Here is a 27601-nt window from a genome sequence, read left to right on the forward strand (position 1 = left end):
CCAAACAACAAAGTGGTTCGGTTTCGATTTGCAGTTTTTTGCTGTTGTTTGTTGGGTTCGAAAGTGAACGAAACCGAAATTTTTGAGTATTACATCGACAATTTGTGAAGGCAAATGAAGGCAAGGGAGCAACAACAACAACAAAAAACAGGTGTAATGGCTGATGATTCAACCGGTGCCGGTGTAACGGTTTCTTCCGGTAATGACGTCGACGTGGTAGTGTGTGTGTTAGGGAGAGAAAGAGAGGTGGTACAGCTTCCCAGCAGTATCGCGGGAAACATAATTTGCATATTTTATCGGTTTGTAGCGCGATCGCTTTACGAGCAACAGAGAGTCGCTTGACGAGAAAAGCAAGTAAGGAAGGGGTGGTACGCCATGCGCTTTTGTGTCCCCGGCCCCCGGAGGCTCAGTCAAGCAGGACAACAAATTTCTATCCCCACGAATTGCCTAATTTCACCGGTGGATTTTTAAATACTTTTGCTGTTCGATTTGACCGTTTCTCTAGTCAGGCCTTTTTTTTTGGTGCTGGTGCCCCTGTACGCCCGTTGTATTGTTTGAAACTAATTAATTAGTTTTGAACATTGCACACACATCTCTCTAATCTATTGTGTTCAGTGCCTCTCGTATCCCTCATCATAATGTGTGTGCGTGTGTCTTCTATTTCGCTCAATCTTTGCTCCGTATCTTTTAATTTTTGGAAGCAAATTTCGCCCACAGAAGCATCACTACACGTAGAATCTCTACTTTGATTGTGTGTGTGTGCGTGAAGGTGTGTTTGTCGGGGGTGTATAAGTAATTATGCGTGATTTGGGCAGCGAGCGAGTTGTTCGCTCATTGAGGAAAATTCGGAGCATTATGTTGATTTCGTTGCTGCAGCGGTGTGAGCACACAATACGCGTTACTTTTTAGAAAGTGATACAGATTTTAAAGGCAGCCGTAATCAGATTGCGAGCCTCAAGTACTTTCGCTAAAGTAAGAAGATTGGGGGGAGGTAGATTGGATTACGCGGTTTCTCGTGTGCGTAAAGTGGTTAGCCAGATGGCTGGAGGGAAATGAAAAAGCCTCTTTTACACGGGCAAGAATCGTTTCGTTAACTGGGAAGAGAATGTAGCGTGAGGAAACATCATGCCTTGTTTGTAGCTCTGCTTTAGATTTAAACAAATTACTCGAACGACGCTCAAAAGTTGTAGAGATATTTTTGTGCTTTCGAAGAGGTTCCTGTAATGTCATTTTGTTTATGCGCCCTGTGAAATCTCGGATAAAGCGAGAAATCTGAGAAATTTTCTACTAATAATCATTAGCAAATGTTCCGAGTACTAGTAAAGTTTAGGTCCAGTTTAGGTTCGATCTCATTACCTGTATGTTATAGCCTAGCCTTTACCTGTTGCTCTATTACATCATCTTTTGAAGTGGTAGTTAAAACCTCCAATAAGAGCTACGCTACTTGCAGCGCATTAAATAAAGAACTTTCTATTTTCCCCCTTTCTACCACCGACCGGAAAATGCATCCCTCGTGAAAGTAGAATGAAAAGTAAAATCGTAGCTTAATTGATTGAAATAAAAGCTAAACGCTGGTCATGATGGGCCCATGCTCTCTCGTTTGGTACGCAGTAACCGGAGGCAAACAAGCCGGGAAACGAGTTCTAAAACCCCACCAAGCGCTTGTCTGATCTACATAGATCACGATCGTCAAAGTAGAGTGCCCGATCGAGAACAGAACTCAGAGCAGCATTTCCGCTTTTCCAGTGCGCTTTTGTTGTGAGAGGTTGAGTCAGTGCCGGAGAAAGAGATCCAGTTTGTGCCAGCAGCAACCTGTTCTGGTCCCAGGTGATGATGATACCATAATTGTAGAGTCTCACTATACCCTATGCCATCCTTGTGTATGGCGTTAGGTAAAAAATTAGAAAAACTCGCTCTTGCCGCGCGCGGTGGCCTCGCGCTTCCAGCAGTCTACTGCTGCTGTTGGTGATTTGTTTGATTTCGTTTTTGAACCGAACAAGAGAGAGAGAGAGAGGGGGTGTACGTCGTGGAAAAATCAAGTCCAATCTCAACCAGCTCTCAAACGGCGCGCGGAGAAGAGTGGTTCGCGTTCGCAGCCAGACCCTCTGGGCCTCTGTTGCTCAGTTTCCAGCTAGCTCTCACGCGTACCGGACGGCTTTTCGTGGGGTTGGCGTGCGCGCTTGTGAAGCGTTGCAGTACGCGAGTCGAGTTGCGCACTGGAGTTGCGTTCGAGTTTTCCTTTTGGTAGTTGGGTGCACCTGGCTGGCAGGATATCGCTGTCTTGCCTAACATATGTGTGTAATTGAGTGTTTTTTTGGTGATTCTGTATTTTTTGATGGTGTATTGTTCCGCCGATGCTCCTTAAAAACCATATTCCAATGTTGTGCTTGGGAGCGTTTCAGTCGTGTGATCTGTATCAACTCCAACAGTGTGAATGCTTGTGGTGCGATCTCCATGCAATGATCTCTCTTGTAGGCTAAGTGCGGCTTAAAGTGTATCATACAAAAAAAGAAAGGAAAACGATCAAGCGCAACAGGTTGATCTAGAATTCGATATCCGATACAGTTTCCAGTGTTCCAGTGTGTGAAGCGGGGAAGCAAAAAGCCGTCTTCCCTCTCTACCCTTCCGCGCACTACAATACGGGGTGGAAAAAATGCGGTGAAAGGTGGTAGAAATAACATAAGAACAGACAGCACATAGTAGAATGCTCAGAAGAAGTAGCAACGAAAAAAAAAACTGTGTAGGAAGCACGCTACTTCATTAGCAGCACCAGCAACAAGAAGTAACGAAGAACTTCCTGAACTGTTTCCGCGATCAGATCCGCGAGTAGAACATGCAACACACAGACGCAAATGGATGTAGGATTTTGTGTATCAGATCATAACGAGCAGTATACGTTCGCGTAGGAGCGTGTTCTTCAACACCTCTCCGACTTGCACACAGCACACACAGCACACCATTAAATCTGTGCCAATCTTCGGTGGAGCTTCTCTCCAACGGGAACTCCAAAGTCATTTCCAAAGTCGTTGAGGTGTTGTACCACGCGCCGCGGATGGCGAAGGCGCGTGACGTTCCCGCCTAACTGTTCCCAACAAACTCTCTTTCCCTCCCCTATTGATTATCTTATTGGACGGGCGATATGGTCATAAAGCTGGGAGGATGGTGTCTCTCCAAAAAAAAAAGGCCATCGAAACATCTTCATCCACCTTCAGACACTGGATCTTTTGATCGCATCAACACAAGAGCGCACCAGAAGTTTTGTTTGGATTAATTCTTCAACACTTCCCTTTTAGCTCCTTTCTCCTCGATCGTGGAGTGTGGAGGTTGGCTGAAAATGAGGCAAGAATGAGGTGGTCCCGTCAGCTCATTCCGCCAAGGCAAACAAGCTGCACAGGCAGAAGTAGCACACCAGAGCCATGCCCGTGACGTTACAGTTACATCGGGCTCCGTTCCGTTTTTTCACCGTTTTTTTTTCTTCTCTCGCTCCCTTCTTTCTTCTCGTCTTTGAGTGTGTGTGTGTGTGTGCCTGTGTGTTGTCTTTACCTTTCCTGCTCGTTCTGCTTTCCGCGGGCAACCCGCCAGGGGTTGAATTCCCGCACTTGCCCTCAGACGCGCAGAGGGGATCAAAAAGATCACGAGCTTTCTTGATCTCGCAACACTTCCCAGGTTCCGGTTGGGCTGGTGGCTGTTGCTGCTGCTTTGCCCACATACCAACCAACCTAGTGAGAGGAAAAACAGGAAGGAAAAATCAACCGCTCTCCTCCACCCTTTGAAGAGAGCCTTCTTCTCGGTCCGGGGTTTCTTCTTGTCTAACAAGTGCTCACACTAACACACATTGTGGCACGCAGCGAAAGAAAGGAGAGTGAAGCCCACAAAGCACAGCACCACAATGTTGTGTCAAGCCACGAACGCTCACCCCCCCCCTGATGCCTCGCCTTGATTTTTGGAGGACTTCTCCTGGGAGTGTGCGTTTTATTAATATATTGTTATACGCCCTCCGTGCTTTGTGCATTGAGGTATGAGGTGTGTTGTTTTTTTTTGGGAAGGAAATTCGAAATTCCTGCATTCGTTACAACATCGCGCGAGTGCGTTGTGTGTGTGAAGTGGCGGCCTCCTTTTTTTTTCTTAGCCGTGAGCCGTGCGCCTGCTTGTTGGGGTGTTACTTGTGCCCTGATCTTTCCTATTCAATTCAACCACAAGCGGCGGGCGCGCGTCATCATAAATCACGCTCGAAAGCGCGGACACGAGTGTTCGAACAAGTCACCCGAATAGAGACCCGGGCGAGGGGTTGGAAAATGCGTGCTTAAGTTGGGAAAATCGTGGACGTTGCAAGCGATAAGAAGCGATCCCCGTCGATCGCCGAGCGATGTGAAGGTTGGGCAAAGAAATCGATGGTAATGTTACTGTTTTATGCCCAGCGCATCTCTTTGTGTGGCGCCAGTGTACAGTGTGCTTGTTGCGAAAAAAAACACCCCTTTTCTCCCTGTTAGTTAGTAGGTCAGTATTGGTGTGTGTGTGTGTGTCTGTGTGTGGAATTTTATGATCCTTCCATTTTTTTTGGCATGAAGTCTGTTCGAAAACGGCGACAAGAAGCTTTTTACAATACCACGGGAAAACTAAACTGGAGCATCGGTATGCGTACAGGGCCGGCGAGTGAAATCACTCTTCGTGCGCCGTGGGAATAGTGGGTCCTTGTGTGTGCGTGTGTTTCTGAGTGTGATGGTTTAATTTAATTTATTTTTTTCCTCTGTCCATCCACCATCCACTTGCACAGTGATTGATTGTCTTGAAAGTGTGATTATAAAATTGGAGCAAAATTAAGTGAACATCAATTGCGGTGCGCACAGCAAGCAATGGCAGCACAGCTTTCGGTGATATATTGAGCAAAAGTGTCTACGGTTTCGTGTGCGTGTGTGTGTGTCTTTTTTTTTGGTTCAATATTGGAGAGTAATATTTGCAAAGTTTAAATCTACGCAACCTGTGTTACTACTGCTCACCGGGCGAAAGGGAAACCATCTTTCGCTTGTACGGTTAGAGATAGAGAAGAGAGAGAAGAACGGGCGTGTGTGTGCGTTGACCCGTGATTTCCTACCCCGGCGACAATGGTGCTGACGGCGGCCACCACCACATCGTCGGCGTCAGCGATCGTGCCCGCCCCGATGACGCGGTACGATCGGGCCCTTCCGGTGAACTCGATGACCGAGAAGCGGTACTCCGACCGGCGGCTACGGCCCTGGCCACCGACCTACAACTACGGCATACCGGGCGGGGGTGGTGGTGGCCCAGGCGGTGGCAGTGCCGGTAGTGCCAGCGGATCTGCCATGCTGGCCATGACAACGGGCGGCGGTGGCGGTGGCGGTGGCGGAAAGTCGCGCTGGATGTCTGCCGGGCTGTCCGACATTGGTGCGAGCCTGGGCGGACTGCGGGGCAGTTCCGCCGGCAGCATCTACGGGGGCAGTGTGGGCGGTGGCGTACCGCAGCCCCGCTACCTGTACGCACCTCCCGGCGGTGCCCTCAAGCGCCAGAACAGTGACTTCTTCCTGAACGTCAAGTCGGCCGCATCGCTGGCCGGGTCGGTCTACGACTACAACAACAACGCCAGCAGCAACAACCACAGCAACGGTAGCACTGGCGGCAACTACGTGGTGAACAATATAGCCGCGCGGAAGGTGAAAAACATCGCCGGCATGACGGCGATCGTCGACAGTGATAGCAACATGGAAGTTGTACGACGGATGAGGTACAGACAGAGGAAATGTGGTGTGCAGAAATCGTCGCGAATCGGAAAGCCCATTATGTATGGAAGGAAGAACAGGAAGGAAGGAAATGTCTTTGAGGGGGGAAATGTCCTCTGGGATAGTAGAAACGTGGAATGGTGCCTGCGGGAGTGATCAATACATGGCTTAATCACAACGGAAACCATTTTTTACCCCTTGTTTTTTTGTTATTTAGTTCGCTTGTTAGCGCAGCCATTTTGCGTTTCCGTTTGAGAAAGGCCTGGAAAGGAGGAGGGTGTGGCGAACCAGATACAAGACTGATTGTGCGGTTCGTTGTTGTTTCGATTGAACGATTGGTGTCGAACACATTGGTAATGATCTTTTTTTATATTATTCTTTCTTTGATCGTTTTGTTTGTTGGCATGTTTTTGCTGCCAATTCTATGCGATTCAGCAGCTACGTGGGAATGTTGTAGAGACCGTGTACAACATAAAGCAGTACAGGAAAGTATTGTTTTTTTGCTCTCTATTAACCAGACACACCTGGCTTGGCTTGATATGTCAACCACAAATCGAATAGGGATTCAATCAAAACGACATTCTTCTTACTTATTTTTTGTTTGTTTTTGTTTGTTGATGTGGTTTTTGGACCTCTTTTTTGGTTTCCAAGACTTTACGATTCTCATTACACAAGTTTTTGGATAATCAAAAAGCGCCTGTGTAGTATTAGATGTTTATCGACATCTTTCCCGATCAAGTTTTGAACTCACGATGAGAGTGGTACAGTAAACTGCACGTTGACAACTTCGCCACGAGAGTGTGCTTTGGATGGGATGTTAAAATAGGTATATATTCCGCACTTTCGGTATCAATATAGCTTGCAACTACCTAAAGATGTAAATTTTAGGAGAAAAAGATGAAACATATCGATTTAAATCAGTACGAATCGTTTGAAATTAAAGAAAGTGTAGCAAACGGATGTGATTCATGCACTTCAGAGCTTCCTTTTTGCAATAAAAAATATGTTGAAAAATATCAAAAAAGCGTAAACTTTTAAAAATAGCAGCAGCCCTAGTGGTACTCTTCGTGGTACGTTTTCATCGAGCGTGAAGCAATCCATCACGGCCGAAAACCATTCTTGTTGATGTACCAAGTTTGACAGCCGTCTGACAGGGTGGCCGATTGGTGCAGCAATGAAATCACTTTCACGATCACGATCACGAATGGTGCGATTATTTTAATCGCTTATTTAGCGAAATTCAAAACGAAACGAAAAAAACTCTACCAAAATTCCTGGCACACGAATTTCGACGTCCACCCCATACGGGGCGATTGGTGCTCTGCTTTTCCAAACATGCATGAAACATCAACTCCCGGACACAGGGTTACTGTACGCGCGCTCTTCAATATATAAAACCCGTCCCCGTCGTTGATTTTCAATTCGTTGCACCGAGCTCAAAAATTTACCTTACTTTCACCCCGTTCCGCATCGTCAATGTGGATCGTGGACGGGGCAGCACGGGTTTAGAGTATTGATTTATGAAAGGTGTGACAGGTGGTTTTAGGGTGATCGGTTGTGGTTGCGGCGATGATGGACTTGCAGTAACAGCAGCAGAGCTAGGCAAAAAAAAACAAATAGAAAACAGCTCTAACTGTGAAGAGAGCGGGCGATCGTGCCATGCTGTTGAGCTCATGATCATGTGCAAATGGTGCAAATAATTACAATCATTGCAAAGCCCGGTTTTTGCATGCTTCTTGTCCTCAAGCAAACACAACGGGATCTGCGGGTGGGGAGTGTTCCATCAAAGCAGATGCCATTAGGAACGAATTAACTACCTCCATCGGTCTAATGACCGGTTAGCGGCCGATGATCGTACGGTCATGCAAAACAGACTGCAAGACACCCAGAGTGGCCCACGGGCAGGAAGGACAACTTAATTCATTTATCTTCGGAGGAGCAGTTTTGTTTTTTGCTCTGCTGCCTTCACGGTGGCGTGTCGTCATCGATGTCTTTGCAATGGCAATTAAACACATTCCGAACCGGTACGAAATCCGTTTAGTCAGCGGAATGCAGGTCAGACTTGGTGATTATTCTGATGCTGTGTTGTTTTTTTTTGTTTCGTGTGTCTGTTGCAGTAATGGTTTTATTCCGTTAGCAATTCGGGTACTACCTCGAGATATGTGTGTCAGTAGAGTCCGAGTTAGTTACGTTTAGTAACTGCCGCCAGGTGCAGCATCAGGGCGGCAGTTTGGTTTAGTTTCGTTCAGGTTTTTGGCACACTTTACCACCAACTGTCAACGGTGAACGGGTTTTGCTGCAACCATTGCATGCAAACGAAACACGCTCGCCCACCGCGCATCAAGGTTAAGTTTATCCCTCGAGCGCTGAGCTCGCTTTTGCTCTTCAAAAAAAACCTTCAAAACGTGCCTAGGCGAAGGTTCCGGGGTTTGAAAAGCGAATGGTGAAAACCGGTTCGCTTAGCTCGGCCGTAGAATGCCAATCTCTAATGCACCACACAAGCTGGGGATGGGGCGGAAAACCAGCCGCTGCAAGTATAACTAGGGTAGGGCAAAAGGAAAGTAGCGTGTGCGTGTACTCCAAGACCACTGCCACCGTTGTCCTCCAGAGCCGTTATGGAGCGGGCAGGAATTGTGCTGTCCTGTTGTAAGTCCCAAAGCAGAAGCTTCCAGAAACCCAGCTCTGCTCTAGAAAAGGGAAAACGAGGAAAAGGCTTCGATGTGCAAGATTTCGATCCAATTAAAATGTCAATTAGAGCCGTTGTCGTTAGGCAAACGTGGAAGTGAATCTGTTGATAGGAAATATTTAATAATTCAATAGCCGATTAAAAGCGTGTTGCTGCCTGATGCCATCACACCGCGCACTAGACTGTCATGAAGAAATTTCGCTCTTCGTCTTGGCGAAGAGATTGATTAATTAGTGCTGTGTAGCGTTTCGGGTTGTGGGAAAATCTGCAGCGAAACACTTTTCTTTTCCCTTGTATTGTCTCACAGGTTTGCACCGAGTGTGGCTTGTTTACGGTGGAATTGTCCCCTTTGAGAGTCCTACGAACAGTTGAGAGACGTAGAAATTCAACATCTTCTGAAAGAGGGTGTCGTCTTGTAATTTGTGCTGGAAATTTTAAACCACAGTCACTTTCCCAATCTTTAGCTGACGCTGCGCGCAGTGTTAGGTGTCACTGGTGTTTGAAAAGAAGGAAAAAATAAGCCACTGTGGTAAATTGTAATTATTTAAACGGTTGCGTGCTGAAATTGGGTTTCCCTTCACGCTTGGGCTTTGATGTGCGTGTGTGTGTGTGTGTTCCCCAGGGCCAATTTTCCGTTCTTCTACTCTCCATACATAATGGCTCGCGAATTTTCTGCTACCCTACCAATAGCATTGCGTGATCGGCTAACGGTTTGGGTTGCTCAATCCACTTAAAAACACGTCGTCGTTGTCTTTTCTTCACATTTTCGTTTTGTCGCGTTGTCTCCAGGCGGCATTCGACCACGCAACAGAACAATTATCTGCAGCAGCGGTTGCAGAAGCAACAGCAGCAGCAACTCTACCAGCATCATCAGCAGCAGCATCATCACCAGCCGCAGCAGCAGCAGCATCACCATCCGCATCAACACCAACCACAGCAACAGCAGCAGTTTTTCAACGTAAGCGCCTCGACCCGATCCCGCTCGAAGTCGATGGAAGATTTCGGCTCGAGCGGGTTCATCATCGAGAACAGCTACAAGTATCGCACGAAGAACGTGCTGACAGCCTCCACCACCACTACCACCACAACAGCCGGCTCCCCGCACGGCCATCTAAAGTCCTCGCAGCACCAGCACCAGCAGCTTAACAACAGCAGTGTACATAGTAACAACCTTTCGCTGGCCGGCGGTGGCGGTGGTGGTGGTGGCGGCAGCGGTGGCGGTGGAAGTCGCGTTGTCAGCCCCAACCAATCAACCTCCTCCGCACCGCATGCGAATGGTGGCGGTGGTGGCAAGCGTACCCTGCGCCATCACAACAACTTCGGCAACAATCTCAACGGTGGCCATAGCTATGACAACAGCAACCAGCAACACCAGCAGCAGCACCAGCATCACCAGCATCTAACGCACGGGAAGAAGCTGCTCTCGCTGAAGAACCACCGCTCGGTGGACAATCTGCTCGACAACGTCGACATCAACTACAGCCAGTACTACCAGGTAGCCTACTACCGCAGAAACTCAAACCTCTTCTGCTTCTTACCACGTGTGACAAATACCTTTTTGTTGTGTTTTTTTGTTATTTCTTAACGGAAGCTAACGGAACGACGAAATAGTGTCGATGCGCCACGCCGTCTTTCCGGCTCGGTGCACAAACTGTCTCGTAGCTGTGTATTATTGCCATGGGGGGCCGGTGGGTGTGAGAGAAAATGAGAAACGAAATGCTGCACGTGTGTGTCTGTGTGATTTATTAGTCAGCTTGGAAATTGGAACCACAGACATAATTCGCGATGTGGTGAAGAAGAAGGAGCAAACACACACACACAATCCGCTAAGTTAATTAAAATCGCTTCGAGGGAGGAGCAGTTTGATTGATTCGATTGGTTTCTAACACACACACACACAGACAGACAGTACACCACAAACCGGTAAAATCTCTCCCAATAACGTCAACGTCTTTGCCCGTCGTCATCCCTGCACTCTGGAGAACTGCTGCCATTTTTCCATCACCACACCACACCACCTTCACGTGGCGTTAAGGAATTTTTGCCGTTTTTTTGTGGTTTGTAACAAAACACCGTTCACTCCAAAAAAGTGCGTCTTTTGCGCAGGTTCTTTAGGCCCAATTTCCGTTCCAACAACGGGATGATGGAGGAGCGGGCGTGAGCGGGTGAAAAAATGGGGAACTAATTTTTCCTACACTTTGCTCTCCTGCTGCTGCTGCTGTTCGTTGGCGGCGGTGTTTCTTGCCCGGTGGAAAATAGAACCGGAAGAAATTCGAATTAACGCATGGTGTTGTTTTTGTGTGGTGAGGTTACGAGCTGGATGTAAAAGCCACGACCGAAGACATTCCTATGTGGTGGGATGGGTGGGATGAAAATGGCGCTGCCCCCGTTCTGTTCGTTCTCCTTCCTTGTGTTCCGATCGTCGTTTAACACACAAAATGTCCCGTAAAAAAAACTAGAAATTCATTATTGGACTTTATTGGACGGTGGAACAGGAACAAGGCAAAGGTGTTCCCGTTTCTACCTACATACAGACACACACACGTGTACACACAGGTGTTGGAGTAGAAAATTCTATTTAATTTCGGTTATAAAATCCATTTAATTTGAGCGTGGCCAGAAAATCCCGCTCGGTGATCCCGCGCGCGTCACAGTTAAGTGCCAACAACTCTAGGAACTGTGGTCATCCCACTCCGTCCCTTATTAGGTACGCCACTTGTAAGCCCCTAAAAAAGTGGTTCCCCGAGCACCACTTGGATTGTAGCTGGATCTTTCCGGTTTATTTTGTTTTCGTTACAGATTGGGCTTTATAGTTTTATCGCTTTTGCCCATTTCATCGTTACCCTGTGGACGCACGCATTCACATTATTCCCACAAAAAAAAACCCCGTCAAAAGATCTTCTGCTTTTCTTCTCTGCTCCTCTGCCCATGCCCAAGTTGGCATCAAAAGCAAATAAATATGTGCCACTCACGAAACAGGAAACAGGGCAGGGGTTTTAAAGCTCGTGAGCTCTGATGAGTTTTCTTCATGAACAGGACCATGTGACCAGTTGGGAAATGATGCGACTTTATGGCAGACAGACAGTCGGAATTGATGTATCGGGCTGTTTGTATTTACGATGCGTCGGGAGATAATTTATCTGTCCGTTAGATTAATTTGACAAATTGCAAATCGTTTCCAGTGAAAACGTTCGTTCGTTTTTGTCGTGCGACATGCGAGAGATGTGCAATTTCATCCGTTTTTCCGTAGCACAAGTTCTCTTAGGGGTTAGGCTTGATGGGGAAGTGATCACGCTAATCGTTTTCAAGGGGAATTAGTGCAATAAAGATAAACTTTCTGCTTGATTATCGTACCCCAATAGGAAGAGCCATATGTTTTTTTTTTTCCAATCGGAAAAAGAAACCTTTTTGTAAAGTCCTTTATTAGAGGGAAATGTACTACTAATTAATGTTTTGCACTTGATAACACACTTGACGCTTTTTGCAAGCGTTTAAAGGGTAGTAAAATTTCACTCCTTCATCATCATAACTCCTCTTAAAAGGGGAGAGGTCGAATTAATGGCATTTATTACCAGGGGGGAGTAAGGTAAAATTCGAATCGAGATCAAATTGAGGTTAAAAATGGAGCTTTCCATCATTTTTGCACAGCGGAAGGTACCATCGACCAGATACACCAAACACCGAAGAAAGGTTAAACGAGGTCAAGACGAGGGTATATTACCACCTCATCAATGTGTGAAGAAGGTTTACGCATCGGGTCACTGTTTCCCGTTCACCCGCCTCGGCGCTGCATGTGTGTGTGATTAATTTAAAGCGAATGGGGAGAAGAAAAAAAAACAAAATCCTCCACATCCTAATCCGATCTAGACCTTCCGGACCTCTTCCGGAGATACTCATTAGCTTCCCATCGGCCACCCTCCCTAAGGGGTGGTAAATGTAGTGAAATAAAAAAGTTAAACTTACCACACATAAAATTTGATCGTAACCCGAACCGTTTGGTTGCTACTGCTTTCGCTTTACATATAGTTGCTGCAAGTTGCAAATTCATCCAAACATGAGCAGGGGAGAGCCGTCGTACGCCGCTGGAAGCACATTCAAATGTGGCACATGGTGGCGGCCAGTTAAACAACATCCGGTCAGTTAAATTAACCCTCACCTCGCAAGCCCCTCGGCCATTAGAATTATGGAAATGTCTTTATGATGAGGATGAGGGTTTTCCACTCTCTTCTGTGTGTGTGTGTGGTTTGTGCGGTGCCATTATCGGAGGGTTTACATCGGTTTGCAATTTAATGTAGCGTGCAGAGCTGGAGCTTCAAAGCAATACGAGGCTTGGGCGGGTGCTTTGTCGCGCCTTCTTCGCGCCTAGATCGTATGGTAATTTTCGGTCACTCACGCGCAGTGGGGGCGAATTGGTGCATGCCGGGCAGTGGAGCTCATAGAATGGTGAATAAAGGGTGTAAAGTTTCACTTTTTCACGTTCAAAACAAGAGAATGTTGTTGCAGCGTTTGATGGTGTGCCCAGTTCAGGGGCAGGCAGAAGATGGTGGCTCTTACACAAAAAGTCATCGATCGGTGCTGTGTGGCGCGGCGTTTGTGATCGATACGGTCTTAATCGGGCGCTAATGAAGTTATGAGCAAACATCATTTACACACCAAGTTGCTACTACTGAACATTAGCGCCTTTTTTCTCCCTTTTCAATGTGATTCATTATTAATGAAGCGTGTTGATTTGCTGCAGCGAAGGAGGGAGAGAGTGAGAGAGGCGCTATCGGCTGTTCAATATGAAAAATTAGCATTTTTGTGTTTCAAACACACACACCTGAGGCAGGGAATTGTTGTGTAGAAGGGGCGCGACGAACCATAAATTAAATTCAATTATTTGGTGCAAAGAGCTGCTGCATCAAACAGTCGTAGAAAGCTTGTGTGGAAAAAGATGTCGAAATGAATGATCAAGCTAGATTTGAACTAACAACTTGCTTTGTATATGATCCATTGCTTGACACAGCAGGCTAAGGAGCAACTCTCAGTGTGACAGTCAAACAAGCGTACTAAAGGGATAACAGAAGATCCTTTTTGGCAGCAATGTTATTTACATTCCTGAGGACTCTATCTTTCATGTTCGAGATGGTGAAAGAGAACATTAGTTAAGGATCTTATTAAGAAATAGCTAAACATTACATATTTATTTATTTCTTGTTAAATATTGGATCAACTTATGCTTGTATTATAAAAAAAAAGATAGACTTGAGAGGCTTTAACTATCCGTTTTACTAAGCGAGTTAAATCGCCCTACTCGTTTTCCTTATTTTCCTTTCAATTAGAGCCCCTTTCTCCTCCTCCCTTTGAATCAACCGTTTCGGGGAAGGTTAAATAAACACAAAACTATTGTGTTTTCCCCGTTTTCCTCTCTTTCTCTGTCTTAACCTCTTTGTTTTTAACAACCTTAAACTTAATTTGATCAATTCAACCAAATATGACCAACTTTTCCCCTCACAGTGTACCGCGTGTCGTGTACCTGTGACCTGCTTTTCTCACCGACCGGCCACCGGCCACTAAACCACACGCGCTCCTGGTTCGCTGGTTTTAAACCGTGCGCGACGGATTGGCTCCTCTTGTTTTCAAGCTTCTGCTACAGCAATGTAGTTACCATCACCCCACTGCACAGGGCACTGCACAATCACACGGCCACAATCGCTACGCATGGTGGGGATCTTTCCGCTTATCTTTCTCACCGTGCCGCGAACACATCTCACTCCCTTTAAACTACTCCGCGCCAAACGTACAGTTTGCGTTAATGATAGTGCCTCACCTGAAATCCCACCGACTGAGTGAGAGAGAGAAATGATTAATGTGTTTTTTAATTTTATTTTTATCATTTGCAACGTTTCAATCCGCGAGGGCATCTTCCGTGGTGTGTGTGCCTGATTGTGGAAGGGTCAGAATTCTTCTTCTCTGGCTCAACAACCGATGTCGGTCAAGGCCTGCCTGTACCCACTTGTGGGCTTGGCTTTCAGTGACTAATTGATTCCCCCCCATAGCAGGATAGTCAATCCTACGTATGGCGGCACGGTCTGTTTGGGGATTGAACCCATGACGGGCATGTTGTTAAGTCGTACGAGTTGACGACTGTACTACGAGACCGGCCAACCGGAAGGGTCAGAATTACTCTCACCAAATGCTGCAGGCGGTCCAGCCAGGTTCGGGAGAATCGAACTAGGTTGCATCATCATCATCATCACAACGGGTTGATTAGCAACAGCTCAAACACATGGCGGCTTGTCCCGTTTTCCCGCCTTCGCGCGCCTTCTAATCGGGAAAGCAAAACGAACGATCTTAACCGCATCACAGCATCATTACGAAGCAGCGCGCGCGTTCTTCCATTGATCCACTGACCCTTGCACTCTGCGCTTTGCTGCAACGAAATTGCTGTCTGCTGCAACGTAACTGTGTATCCAGTCCCGTACGTGATCAGCAGTAGCCCGGCAGCGGTGTATTCACCCTGCACACGGCCCTTGCAGCCTCGGCCAAGAGGAAGGGGAGACAAAGCATAATGGCGAAGACCATCGATCGAGGGTGAAGCGGTAACCGCTGGTTACGGATCATAATAACAACCCGGACCTCAAGCTCTCCTCTCTTATTGGTATTCTCCGGAATGCCCAGTACCCCCCCCCCGCCCCCCTCCGGGCCGTGTGTTGCCCAATGCCCATCGGATGGGGTGCGTTTAGGTTTCCCGCATTGCGCAAGGGGAACGCCGAGACATGACCCGGTTGGTCGGTGACCCACTTCTGTGTGAGCCATTTAGGTTTTGCTGCCTAATGGTATTCAATTTCGATTCACACAGCGCCTTCAAGCGCTGGCACAATTTGATTTACTACTACCACCACCTGCTCTTCCCGCGTGGAAGTCACCTTGGAAATGGGCCTGGAAAAAGGCGTCCATTTTCACACCTGTTTTTTTGACTTCTCTCGTTTGTATCGTTTAGTAAGTAATGAAATGGAGTCGAAAAACAGTCGATCGCGAACAACAAACCGTGAGCTTGTTTGTGGGGAGTTGTTTGTGTTTAAGGATAATTATGCAATGGGGAATGGTGCTGTCCGTCTCGCGGTAATATGTGTCCAAAGGCACACTCTGTCTGTGCAATCGAATCATCCTTCACGTATCACGGAGATCAGTTTGAGAGCAATCAGGCGCTTCCACTAACACCCTCATTTCATTGCTACAAAGCAAAATGGTGCGTCTGGGCAAAATGTAATTGATGATCGGTGCCACAACCAATCGATCGAGTGCAAACGATGGCGAACAAAATTTGAGAAACGGAGTTGAGTTGTGGAGTAAAGCAAAAATTTGCTCACTTTTAATTGTCCATGGGTACGTGCGTGCGCGCTCTCTTTATTGCAATCAAAAGCTACTGCCAAAGTGGAAAACAAAACCAAAACTGTGTAAGACTTCCGGACTTCCGGATAGAAATCCAACCAACGCACAACAACAACAGCAACCAAATTGGCCCATTCGAACGATAAACTCCCAGCGTGGTACGGGTTGAAATGGTTACGAAACGTTTCAATTGCAACGGAATCAGTTCCACCCGTACATAGGGTGCGGGTTCACTATTTGGCGCAATTATCGTTCCACCTCCACCTCATTTGCCAACACCACACCCCCGGAGGGGAGGTCCAAAAGAATGATTGTGAAGCACAATTGGATGGTCTCCGGAGGCGCCTCGTCTTATCATAACCATCGAGCTTAAAAGTCTTTATCGTGGCGCCCACACGCCTGGTTGTTGTTAAGCCTTTTCACCCTGATAAATTATGCAACATTCACGTGAAGGTGGTGCCCTCCTCCGCATACGGACATTAAACGTTCAACCATTTAGCATTTGGGAACACGGTGGGGGGGGGGGGGGGAGTGTTTTTGGGCAATTTCTGCAACATTGATGAACCCCGGAAGTGAAGTTCTTGGTTGGAATTTGGTAGCTTCTACGATCGGACGGATCGTGCCGTTTAATGGCGCGCAATGATTATACGGCAGAAGGTGTCGAAAATTAGGTGCGATTTTCGTGCGGAGGCTGTGATGCCAGGTGCTCGTGCTGAATAAAGTGCGAGCGTGATGGGTTAAAGATATTCGGGTGTAAAAGGTTAAAGGAAATTAGGGAGTGCAAATTGGACGTGAATTGGCGTTTCGGTCGATGAAGCTGCTGGTTAGGGATAAGGAATGTGCCGCCAGTGTGGATGAAGAGTTTACAGAATGTTGGAAATTTTTGTAATATTCAGTCCTTATTCTAGTGTTTAGGGAATGTTTGAGCATCATTCTAAACTCTTGGGAGAGTTGGAGGTTTCGAATTTTTTGGAAGGGTTGCTATATTGGCTTAACTATTCTTTGAGTGTATTTGTTTAGATCCTCTGAAATTCTTCAATTATTTTCAAGGTCTTTCAGTATCACTCTAATATCCTAATTTGTTTTAGATTTTTTTTATGTCTAGTTAAACCTATGATACAGAGTTTTCGAGGATTATATAGACATGTTCAGCGAGTTGTAGATACGTTCAGGCATATAATAGACTATTTCAGCGAGATATAGAATTGTTCGGAAGTAGGCGTTGACATGTTCGGTTATACTGTAGAGCTGTCACTTTCGTACCCCTTGGACTGCAACTTGCATCATTCTCGTCAGGAAGTAAACAAACGGTTTTCGAACAAATATGCTTTTTTCAACTAATATATGTATGAAACAGCTTGGGGAATGATTATTTGCTACTTTTATGGTATTTAAGAATGAAAAATTGAATGCTGCGGCACAGGGTGTAAACAAAACAAATGACAACACTACAGAATCGCTGAACATGTCAACGCCTACTTCCGAAGAATTCTATATCTCGCTGAAAGAGTCTATTATATGCCTGAACGAATCTACAACTCGCTGAACATGTCTAAATAATCCTCGAAAACCATGTAAGAAAGATATAAACATATTCAGAACTTCAGTACATTACTCTTTTTCATGTCCAGGCTTTCCAAGGTGTATTCTATATATTTGAAGTAAAGGAATTACTTCATGGTTTAGTCCTAACCAGGTGGCTTAAAGTACGTGAACCTAAGAAGACTGTACCTCTCTTCTGAAGAATAAAGCGAACGAGGGCATCAAACCTCCCCAAAAAACCTCTAGTAGAAAGTTTGCAATGAAATTTTGCCACAAGTCCTCTTCTTCTGCGAAATCTTATCCCGCTCATGTAATGTGGCAGTTACTTTTTGCCGCCTTTATTGCCACTAATCACTAGTATCGCTTGTACATTAAAGCTACCAATTGCACCGATTATCGTTATGTTATAACGGGCAGGGGAGGGTGCAAGTGCAAAACTGAAGCCAAAACCTCCATTTCTGAGGACTCCATTGTAGCTTTAACACCGAGCTGTGAAATAATGATGGGTACAATCGCCCCCATCACGATCACGGTGCTCTGTTAAGCTTTTTGTACGCTACGATTGATTAAACTTCGCTGCAAAATACGATAATTGAACGTGTTGAACACGTAAATGACCAGCACGGATCCGATTCGAAACCGGCCCCAGCGAGGTTTGTGCGCGCTCGCAAACTCTCGGCACATTAAATGTCCCGAGACGATCTGGGATCTGGTCGCCCGGATCAAGTTGATCACACTTTCCAACACAGCAAACAGCAAACACACGCACACACCCAACACGCTCTTTTACAAATCGCTTTGACCACATGCGCAGTCCAATGACGCGCCAATGCACTTTTATTACTCAATAAGCGCTCAGCTTTTAAACTTCAATGGGCGGACGGTGTGCCTGTTTGCTACACTGCTTCCCTTAGCGAATCAGTTCGTCGCACTGGTGGTGGTGGTGTTGTGCGGCTCTGTAATCATTTCACTTTCTTTGCAAAATTGCCACCGCTCCCGGCGCAGCGGACGGGTGGGTTGCTCGAGTTATCTCTTTTAATTGCAAAACTGCAAAGGTGGCGTAGAAAGAAAACCACATCTTGGAAGCGTGGTGCAAGCCCTCCCGGGCAGCACTACCCAAGTTTGACAGACGACACACAGGCAGGCGGCTGCCGACGCGGAATTGGTTGCCAATCATTCAAGACATTGGTGGAGGTGGTTTTCATTTTGTGGCGGGTGGTTTTTCCACCCGTTTGGCTGTGCGGAAGAAAGCAGAAACGTGTTAAAAAACGGTCTCTCCCCAAGAGGAGAGGGAGCACGCTTTCTCCAGCGTATTTTTGCGAGCAAATTACGATCATTACTGTACAGACACAATTGTATTACTATGTGTGTGTGTGTGTGTGTGTGGTTTTTGGCAATGAAAATGCGGGCACAGTTTTCTTTCCTTCATTATCAATTGACCGCACGCCAACTGGTGTTGCGTTTCACCGATAAAAACGATGTCGATGACCATCAGCGTGTGATGTCTGGCGAGCGCGAGTGTCCGGAGCGGAACTCAATGACCTCCGACAGATGACTCAAGCTCTTTGGGTTCGTCGCTTTTACGATTGTTCAAAGCTTTCCTTCGCTATTTAATACTTTTCTGCAGGGATTTTGACACTTCATTAGGAACTAAACTGGACAAATCGATCCCTGAGACAAGTGTGTGTGTCTCTCTCCCCGAGAGGCGGCTGAAATGATGCACCAAAGGGAAAGTGGATTTTCCTTGCAAGGGAAGAACGCTCCCGCAAACCTGACCACCGGTCAGCACATCGTTACGGCACCGGTATGGTCACCTTCGTCGCAAAACCATTAAATAATAATCGATTTAAAGTGAAACTCGTTTGCACCCAACAACCCCCAGGTCCTCCAGGTTTGTGTCACCTGCCACAATACCGGACCTATGCTCCGGAGAGTAGTAAGGCACCCAACGGGGGATTTCGCGCACCCGACCATTCAGGGTGCGGGTGCAATCCCCTGAACCTGTGCTGTCACCTTGGTGACAATACTTTCTCTTGAGATGATGCTGTGATGGTGGGACACATCGTCAAAAACCAAAGCCCGGTGCAATTGGGCGAGTTTTGCTTCCCTCTGAAAAGAAAGTACTTTAAATCGTTCCCCTCTGCTCGTGGGGTTTTATGAGTTTTCATGAGACTCTCACACAGAGAGATGACAAAGTGTCGGTTCAAAAATTATGTTGTTTCGGCACAAGACACCCCGGATCACACGCTCACAGGCCCGTGTCCAGCCCCCCGGAGTTCCGGCAGTAGCTTGACCTTCTCACGGATGCAAAACATTGCTCCCCCCCCCCATTGGTGGATAATTATTGCCCGGCTTTTTATCCTCTCTTATTTACCTCGCATCGTGAAAGCTGCAGCAGCAGTAATGTCCGCAGAAAAGCTGGACGTAAGAGGTGGACGTGCGGGCTGTTATGGTCAGTAAATTGCACACAGGATCGTTAAATCCATGTCTACGCGCTGATAACATTAAGACGTCGTCCGTTTTCACCAGCCGCGCTCTCCGGGGGGGTGCTATCACCACTGGCGAGTGAGTTAAATATCAGGCCTTTCCCAGACTCGTTCCATCGTCGTATGATCTCGAAGCCGTCAACATCAGCACATTGCATATGTACCATTTATCGATTACCGTGTGTATGCATGTTTGTTTACAGTGAAATGCATCAAAACCTTATCCTGATCGAACCGGACACTGCAGCACCACTTTGTTGTGTCACACGTTTTGGTTAACCTTTTTTCTTCTGTTTTCGTTCCTTTCCTTTCCAGCAATCGGACCAAAATCGACCCCGCTTTGTCGCGGTGACGACGCTGGAAGATGTACAGGCGGTACGGTGTGCGGAGTTCCATCCGAACGGGCGCATCTACGCGGTCGGCTCCAACTCGAAGACGTTCCGGATCTGCGAATACCCGTCGCTGTCGGAGATTAGGTAAAATAATTTGCTCATATGCCCGTTGTCATTTCAGTCCTATTTTTGTTTATGTATGTTGTTTTGTAGCATCTTAAACACAACCATACCCATGTTAGCGACATTAGGGCAGTACAGTAGGATCACATCACATCACATCCAACACACACGCACACTCGTCCCCAAACTCTGCACTTCCATCAATCCATCTTCCATTTCGGTTTTTTCTTTCTCCTCTCAAAATGTCGGCATGTTAATGCATCTTCAGTCACCCATCCGTCCGTGTGTGCGCGCACATTGCATCATTGCTCCACTACTCCACGAACGCGTTTCGGTGGAAGAAAAGCGTTATCAAACTCCATTAGTGAATGATACTGCCTGCCCCGCTGAAGAGTGTAGAGTGAAAATGATCATCTCACATGAAGGTGGTGGTGTGTGGTACCTCATCCTCCTTATGTGCATGTGAATTTGGCATCTTTTAGGCCGCGAGCACGCACGCACCGCACACCCAAAACGCCAACCACAGCATCCCCTCGAACCCCACTCACTGAAAGCTCCCAATTGCACAAATTCCATTGCGCATGAGGGGCACGGAAAACGCACGGAAACGGCTACTGCGCGTGTGTGATATCGTCGTCGTCGTCGCCGTCGCTTTTCACGTAGACACGGTACTATTCTGGTTCCATCTTCCATTTTTGCACCAGTTTTTTTTCACTCCCATCCAACCACCTTTTCGCTCCCTCTCTCCCTCTCGCTCTCTTCACATTCGTATGGAAACAATAATCAACAAGTTATTTCCCCCCCTCTCACCGTTTTCGTGCGGACGCCCTCCATACTCTTCTCTTTCGCCTGTTTTTTCCCCTGTGCACACGCAGCAAAAGATGTGAAACTAGCTGGTGAGCGGAAATGGATGAGTTTTCCCTTTTTTCCTAGTATTTTTTTTTCGTTTAGTTTCTTTCTCTACACACACACACACACACACACACACACACACACACACACATACTGAAATACAGACGTACAGGTGGCTTTCTTAATGTTTAGCGCGCTGTTTTTTTTTGCTGCAGTGAAACAAAATATGGATTTTTTATGTTTAGTTGCATGAAATAGATGATCGGTGTGGCTAGATCGGTGGATTTGGTGTCCAGGTCTAGAGACAGGTGGCAGGTTTGGTAGGAAAAACGAGGAATAAACACTCCTCCCTCTTCGCATTGAAAGCTGGTTTTTGCCTGAATGACTTCTGGTGCGAAGCAACAATGTTTCAAACCGATCGGTCATTCGATCGATCGATAATGGCTGTAGTGATTTGTTATTATGTAGACGTTTATCGATTGCGTTCAAATGATTGATTTTCCTCATTTATTGCCTCCGCTTTAATGGGTGGACAATGTAGACATTCAAATTGCATGCTTGAAGGATGGTTAATGTTTCAATGTTAAACGACTTCGGTTTGTACGATACAAAGTAGATACATACAGCTTTTACTTTTCTCCCCCGCTTTCCGTAAGCGATCGAGCCAAACGCTTTTACACTTTTACTGAAACATTGACCTAATACAAACTCCGGTTTTGCATCTCGTCTCCTCCACCTCAGGGAAGACCACAGCACGTACCAGCCGACGGTGCTGTTCAAGCGCACGAAGCACCACAAAGGCTCGATCTACTGTATGGCGTGGTCGCCGGCCGGCGATCTCATTGCGACCGGCTCGAACGACAAAACCGTCAAGCTGATGCGCTTCAACGAGTCCCAGAAGCAGCTCGAGGGCCAGGAGATGGAGCTGACCATGCACGACGGTACGGTGCGCGACCTGTGCTTCCTCGAGGACAGCTCGAACAAGTCCAGCCTGCTGATCAGTGGCGGCGCGGGCGACTGCAAGATCTACGTGACGGACTGCGAAACGTCCACTCCGTTCCAGGCGCTCAGTGGCCATGGTGGGCATGTGCTATCGCTTTACAACTGGGGCGGTGTCATGTTTGTGTCCGGTTCGCAGGTGAGTGAGGAATGGGTGAAAAAGAACCCCGGAGAGAAAAGCAAGTGATTATTTACTTTATTTTGTTTTTGTTTTTTCTTATTTTAGGATAAAACCGTACGATTTTGGGATCTGCGTACGCGCGGCTGCGTCAACATGGTTACCCCCGCCACGTCACCGGGCTCCCGGCAAGGGTCGCCGGTGGCGGCGGTTTGCGTTGACCCGTCCGGGCGGCTGCTGGTGTCGGGGCACGAGGATAGCTCCTGCGTACTGTACGACATACGGGGCAACCGGCCGATCCAGTGCTTCAAACCGCATTCCTCAGACGTTAGGTAGGTGGTGGAAGAGCGTGGGAAACGGGCAAAATTAACTATAAAGCATCAAGCCAGTCGAATTAGAGACAGATTCGTAGGTCGATTCTGTCTGTGCGAGTATCAAGCTTTACTGCGCGTTTAGAGTGCATACATTTAGGCGTTTAAAGCTAACGGAACGAATTAGCCCATAATTAGCGTGTCTTGATTGCAATATTTCACTAATTTAAGCAAAAAAACAATGAATTTCAAGTCTAAAAGTAATCTGTTTCATTGAATTGAGTAAATCATTGTGTTAAAAATGAGTTTATAGCACCTTGGGGCGGGTTCGTTTCACTCGCGCGTTACTGAAGCGTTACGAAAGCGTTACATTTGTACACTTATCCATGACCTTCTGCGATCGCAGACCTTCAATCAACCCCATTATATATAAAAAAGCAACCACTCTGATCATTCACACTAATATTCTTCTTTTTCTTCTTCTTCTTCTTTTTTTTAGATCAATCCGATTTTCACCCTCCGCCTACTACCTGCTGACCGCCGGTTACGACAACAAGCTCGTGCTGACCGATCTGCAAGGTGATCTGACGATGCCATTACCGTCGGTGGTCGTCGCCCAGCACACGGACAAGGTGATATCGGGCCGCTGGCATCCGGTCGATTTCTCGTTTCTCTCCACCTCGGCGGACAAGACGGCCACACTGTGGGCGCTGCCACCGATCTAGATCGCCAATGAACCGTGACCGACGAAATGGGACGGGTGTGGGGGGGGGGGGGGGGGGGGGTTGAATTGGTGAGCGCGCAGAGCCGCCCTCCCAAGCCCTCGGACCAGTCCGTGATCGTGTTTCGTGGAGGTGTGTTGCCGTCACGGACACACACCCAGACACCCCGATTGTTATTATGTTATCTGTAGAGAGAGAATTTGTTTTGTTTAACGCTTAACGTGTTTGTTTTTGATTTGCGCAACTGCTGCTACCTTAACTTCTATTTCGTGCTTGGCGTGCACGCTCTCCGTGCATTACACTGCACAGCTACAACATACACCCACTCTTACACCCCTGCGAACTGCACGCGAATTAGTGCAACGTTTTCTGTTTTCCTTCTTATTCTATTTTTCATTTATTTGTTATTCGCTCGTTGGATTGAGGATCATCGCTTCACCCACGCGGCAAAGTCACCAGTGTACGTTTATTGTTTTTTTTTGTGTATTATATTAGTAACTAGTTAGGTGGAACTGTGCTGCAAAACAAACACCCCATGTGGTAGTGTACCGTGCAAGTAAAAGCAAAAGACAAGGCAGCCAAGTGACAACCAAGACTAATTTAATAGCCCAAACCTACCCCCCTTCCCCTTAAGACACCCTTATCGTCCTTAATCTCCCTTCTCCATTTTGCCCTTATTTGTCTCAGTGCACACCATACCGCACCAAGTTGTGTGTTAAGTTTACGAACCCTCCCCCTCCCCCCTCCTTCCCCATCCCCAGAAACAGAGTGGAGGGAAAAGCTGAAAGTACAGCTTGCTGGTATTGTATTTATGTATAAGCTATAAGTGAACAAACAAAAATGGCAAGAATCTAACGTTATTGTAGGGCAATTTTGTAGGGACAAGCAAAAGACACAAACTCCGCAGTGGATGAAATGGCAGAAGTAAAGCTCATGAAGAGGAAGGATAAGGAGGATAACGAAGAAGAAGGATGAATAGTTTTGCTTCTTGCCCGGTTCGTTTAAAAAATAGGTTTCCTTGCCTATTCGAACCCGCTTTTTCCACGGTGATATTACTCTCCAAGCTTCCACGTAGCATCACAGTCAGGTTGTATCATTTCTTGTTGGCAAAGATTGCTGCTTTGGGTGGTTTTATGTTAAACTTACTTCCTTCTTTTCTTTTATTTATATTTCTATTTACTTAATTGGTTCGTATTTTTATATGTTAAATATGTCTTTCCTTTTCTATAGCTACACAAACACTGTGCTGGTGTAGTCTCTGTACTGATTGTACTGAAGTATTTTTGCAAGTAAACATCATCGAGAAAATAAGCGTATTGTTGTGAAGAAGTATTAGCACCATCATCAATCATACACAATCGGTTGTTTATATCTTTTTCATCCCTTTTCAAAAACAAAAATATTTTTAATTATTCACTTTCACCTTTCGTCTCATTTCATCACCCAAAGTAGTCTACCTACGTTCTAGAGCAAAAGCGAATGCAAAAAAACAGAACAAAACCCCTGTGCGTTATTAATCTCAAAGGCTGAATTTAAACACACACACACGAATGATATTCCAAGATGCGTTATTAGATATTATATTACTTTGTTACGCGAACGCTCTAACACAAACACTCTAACACCACAATCATTATGCGAAGGGGGGAGCACAACACATCATTATCATCGTACGCTGTAAGAGATATTGTCATTGAAGTTCAAACATTAATCAAAATCATCACATAAAGGTTTTCACAACTGCAAGAAGTGGAGCGATACAAACTGGTTGGAGCAATGGAGCAGTGGAAGCACGCGTGCTACAAACTCGTCTGACGATGTGTGGCTCGTGTTCGCGTATGAAGGATACCTCCCGAAAGAGGAGGAAAGAATAGAGGGTCAGAAAATTGGGAGTGCGTGCGCGTGTTGTTTGCGGTAAACATTCAACCGAGCAGTTAGCGTTCGTTTGCTAAACAACGTGAGAAAAACTTGTACTAATCATTAGCCTGTAGGGAGAGCCGCGACCGCGGGCCGAAATCGAAAGTGATGCATCTGCGAGGCGCGAAAAGAGAAGAAGACGCTTGAGATTGAATGAGCAGAGAATGGCTTAACTGGCACGACAGTACAGTAACACCCCCAGAGTACGCTTGTATGTGTTGCGCCTCACACAAGAAGAAGGGCCAGTGAAAAACGGAACAGAAGCGGGAAGCGGCAAGAATCAAAATGTGTATTTTTGGCTTTAAAAAACGGTATTATTATTATGATTATTGAAAGTGTAAAGAAAAGCACATACACATACACAGACATTAAATCAAAACGCTACTGCATGTAACGACACTAACGAATTAACTTCTTATCCACCCTGCCACACACCCGACACACACGCGCGCGTGCGTTGATTCGTTGCGGATATTCTGATATGAGATTAATTTAGATGCGGAAAAGGATGTATGAAACTGAGTATTGGCAAACGGTGCAGAAAGCAAAAGAATAGAAAAGAAAAAACAACAACTCTGATATGGCAATGTAATATTGAGGAGGGCAAAACAGAAAAATAAATACAACTAAAATTTCATCTATAAAGTGCGTTTGTCGTGCTACACACTTTTTATCTTCTCCAGGAAAGAAATACCAATAGCGACCAATGTGCCAAATCAGCAATGGTGTTTCAGCTAACTCTCTTTGGCGGGAACTCTGGGATTGGCGTTCGGTGGCCACACGCAGTCTCAATTTACACCACAAACCTCCTCAAACCGGTCGAAACCGGTGAGCAACGTGCTGCTAATCAAGCAATCGAATTCGAAATAGTAGGACGAAGCAGCGATTTCAAATAAGAAACGCCGTGCAAATTTGCATCCAAAAGTGCTAATAAAATGTTCAATTCAGGGCTTGGCTAGCATAAACCGTTGGTTGGTTGTATCGTGCTTGTACTCCATTGATGGTTTTACCCCATTTTTGTATTTTCTCTACCTCCAATTGAATACACACGATCCACCGCCTGAACGGAACCTTGAGGATGCAATTTTTACGCCCGAATGGCTGCAATCTGCCCAACACGGAACATCAAACAGGCACGCTTCGACGCGTGCACGAAGAGAAGGCGACGATTTAACAAACAAAAGACATGATAATTTGTTGCATTTCGTGGTGAATTGGTTTTCGGTGACGCTACGTCACCAATTAACACGTTGTTGTGGATTTGGGCGCTTTCGTCATAATTAGCGTGTTGATTGATTGATTTTTGTTCTTCCTAATTTATGCTTTTTTTGGACTCCATTGTATGATAATTTTGCGATCTGCATCACGTCGGTTCTAACCACAACACACACACACACACGTGCTACTGGTAGTATATGTAATGAATGCAGAATGGCGTATTGGACGAGTGTGACTGAGATTCGAAATTAAAATTCGCTACACCCCGCGCCTATGGCTCTTGCATACACCAAGGCACTTTGAAAAATTAGTTGTGTCTGAGCACGTTTCGCGCAAAATAGAACATACAGCTACGTACAGGAGCCAAGCCGTTGCAGGTCTATTTGCATCACACAAAATAAGGCTAGAGAAAAGATAAAAAAAGACGAGCAGATGATGATGAAAGCTTCAAGGTCAGTTAAGCAAGGTGATCTTGAGCGATTGTTCGGCAATCTGTAGTCTCCCATCAATCACACCTAAGCAGCACGGAGATCGACAAACTGTCACGTTTTCTCGAAGAAGAAAGAAAAAAGAAGAAAGACTCAATCAACAATTTAGATAACGCGATCGCGCGCTAAACATACAAAAAACAATTCAATCGCTGTATCGCTTCAGGTGACGTGCATCGAGCCGAACCACGTGCTCGTGCGCGCACACGCTGTTGCCATGGCAACGTTCGAGCTCACATTCGCCTAAATGTAGCCTCCTCCAAACAGGTTGTAAATAAAAGCATCCATGCACAGAAAAAAAATGTACAAAAAAACACTTAACATTTCCTAAATTGTCCACACACAACACAGGCTTTTAAGGCTATCCGAGCCGTGCCGGAACCGGTCTAAAAAAAAACCGGAGACAAAGCTCGTAAAACATAAACGACGGCACACAATAAATAAAAAACCCGTCCATGCTAGCAGCACACCAAAGCCCCTCAGCTAAGCAGGCTCGAGAGCAGGCACTGAATGAAGATGAGAAAACATCATAAATCATCGTATCGTCATCGCAAAGCGGTGGCCGGCTTAAATGGTGGCTCTCTTTCTAGCTTAGCAAAAAAGAGGTAAACACACAGAGAAGAAAAAAAAAACAAGACAAAGGCAAAGCGAAAAAAAAGAAGCAACTTTGCAAAGCAAAAAAAAGAAGTCAAAACAGC

At 46.2% G+C, this 27601-nt stretch overlaps 1 protein-coding gene across 17 annotated transcripts in view; it reads left to right on the plus strand.

Annotated features, from left to right (window-relative positions):
• LOC1276782 (WD repeat-containing protein 47) overlaps positions 1-25842 on the plus strand; it is a 65921-nt gene extending 40079 nt beyond the window's left edge. For 10 of the 17 annotated variants that reach the window (XM_061647298.1, XM_061647300.1, XM_061647297.1 and 7 more), the window contains 5 exons: positions 20139-20299; positions 21154-21174; positions 21872-22268; positions 22356-22579; positions 23058-25842. In XM_061647298.1, coding sequence (XP_061503282.1) covers positions 20139-20299; positions 21154-21174; positions 21872-22268; positions 22356-22579; positions 23058-23283 — 1029 coding nt within the window. In that variant the 3' untranslated portion in view covers positions 23284-25842. Of the gene's footprint in view, positions 1-2112; positions 2299-4774; positions 5741-9210; positions 9917-20138; positions 20300-21153; positions 21175-21871; positions 22269-22355; positions 22580-23057 lie in introns of those variants that run through there. The other 7 variants (XM_061647306.1, XM_061647307.1, XM_061647313.1 and 4 more) reach the window with 5 other exon arrangements.
• Positions 25843-27601: the final 1759 nt, after the last annotated feature.

This window comes from Anopheles gambiae, chromosome 2 (genome assembly GCF_943734735.2).
Source record: "Anopheles gambiae chromosome 2, idAnoGambNW_F1_1, whole genome shotgun sequence".
Lineage (NCBI taxonomy): Eukaryota > Metazoa > Arthropoda > Insecta > Diptera > Culicidae > Anopheles > Anopheles gambiae.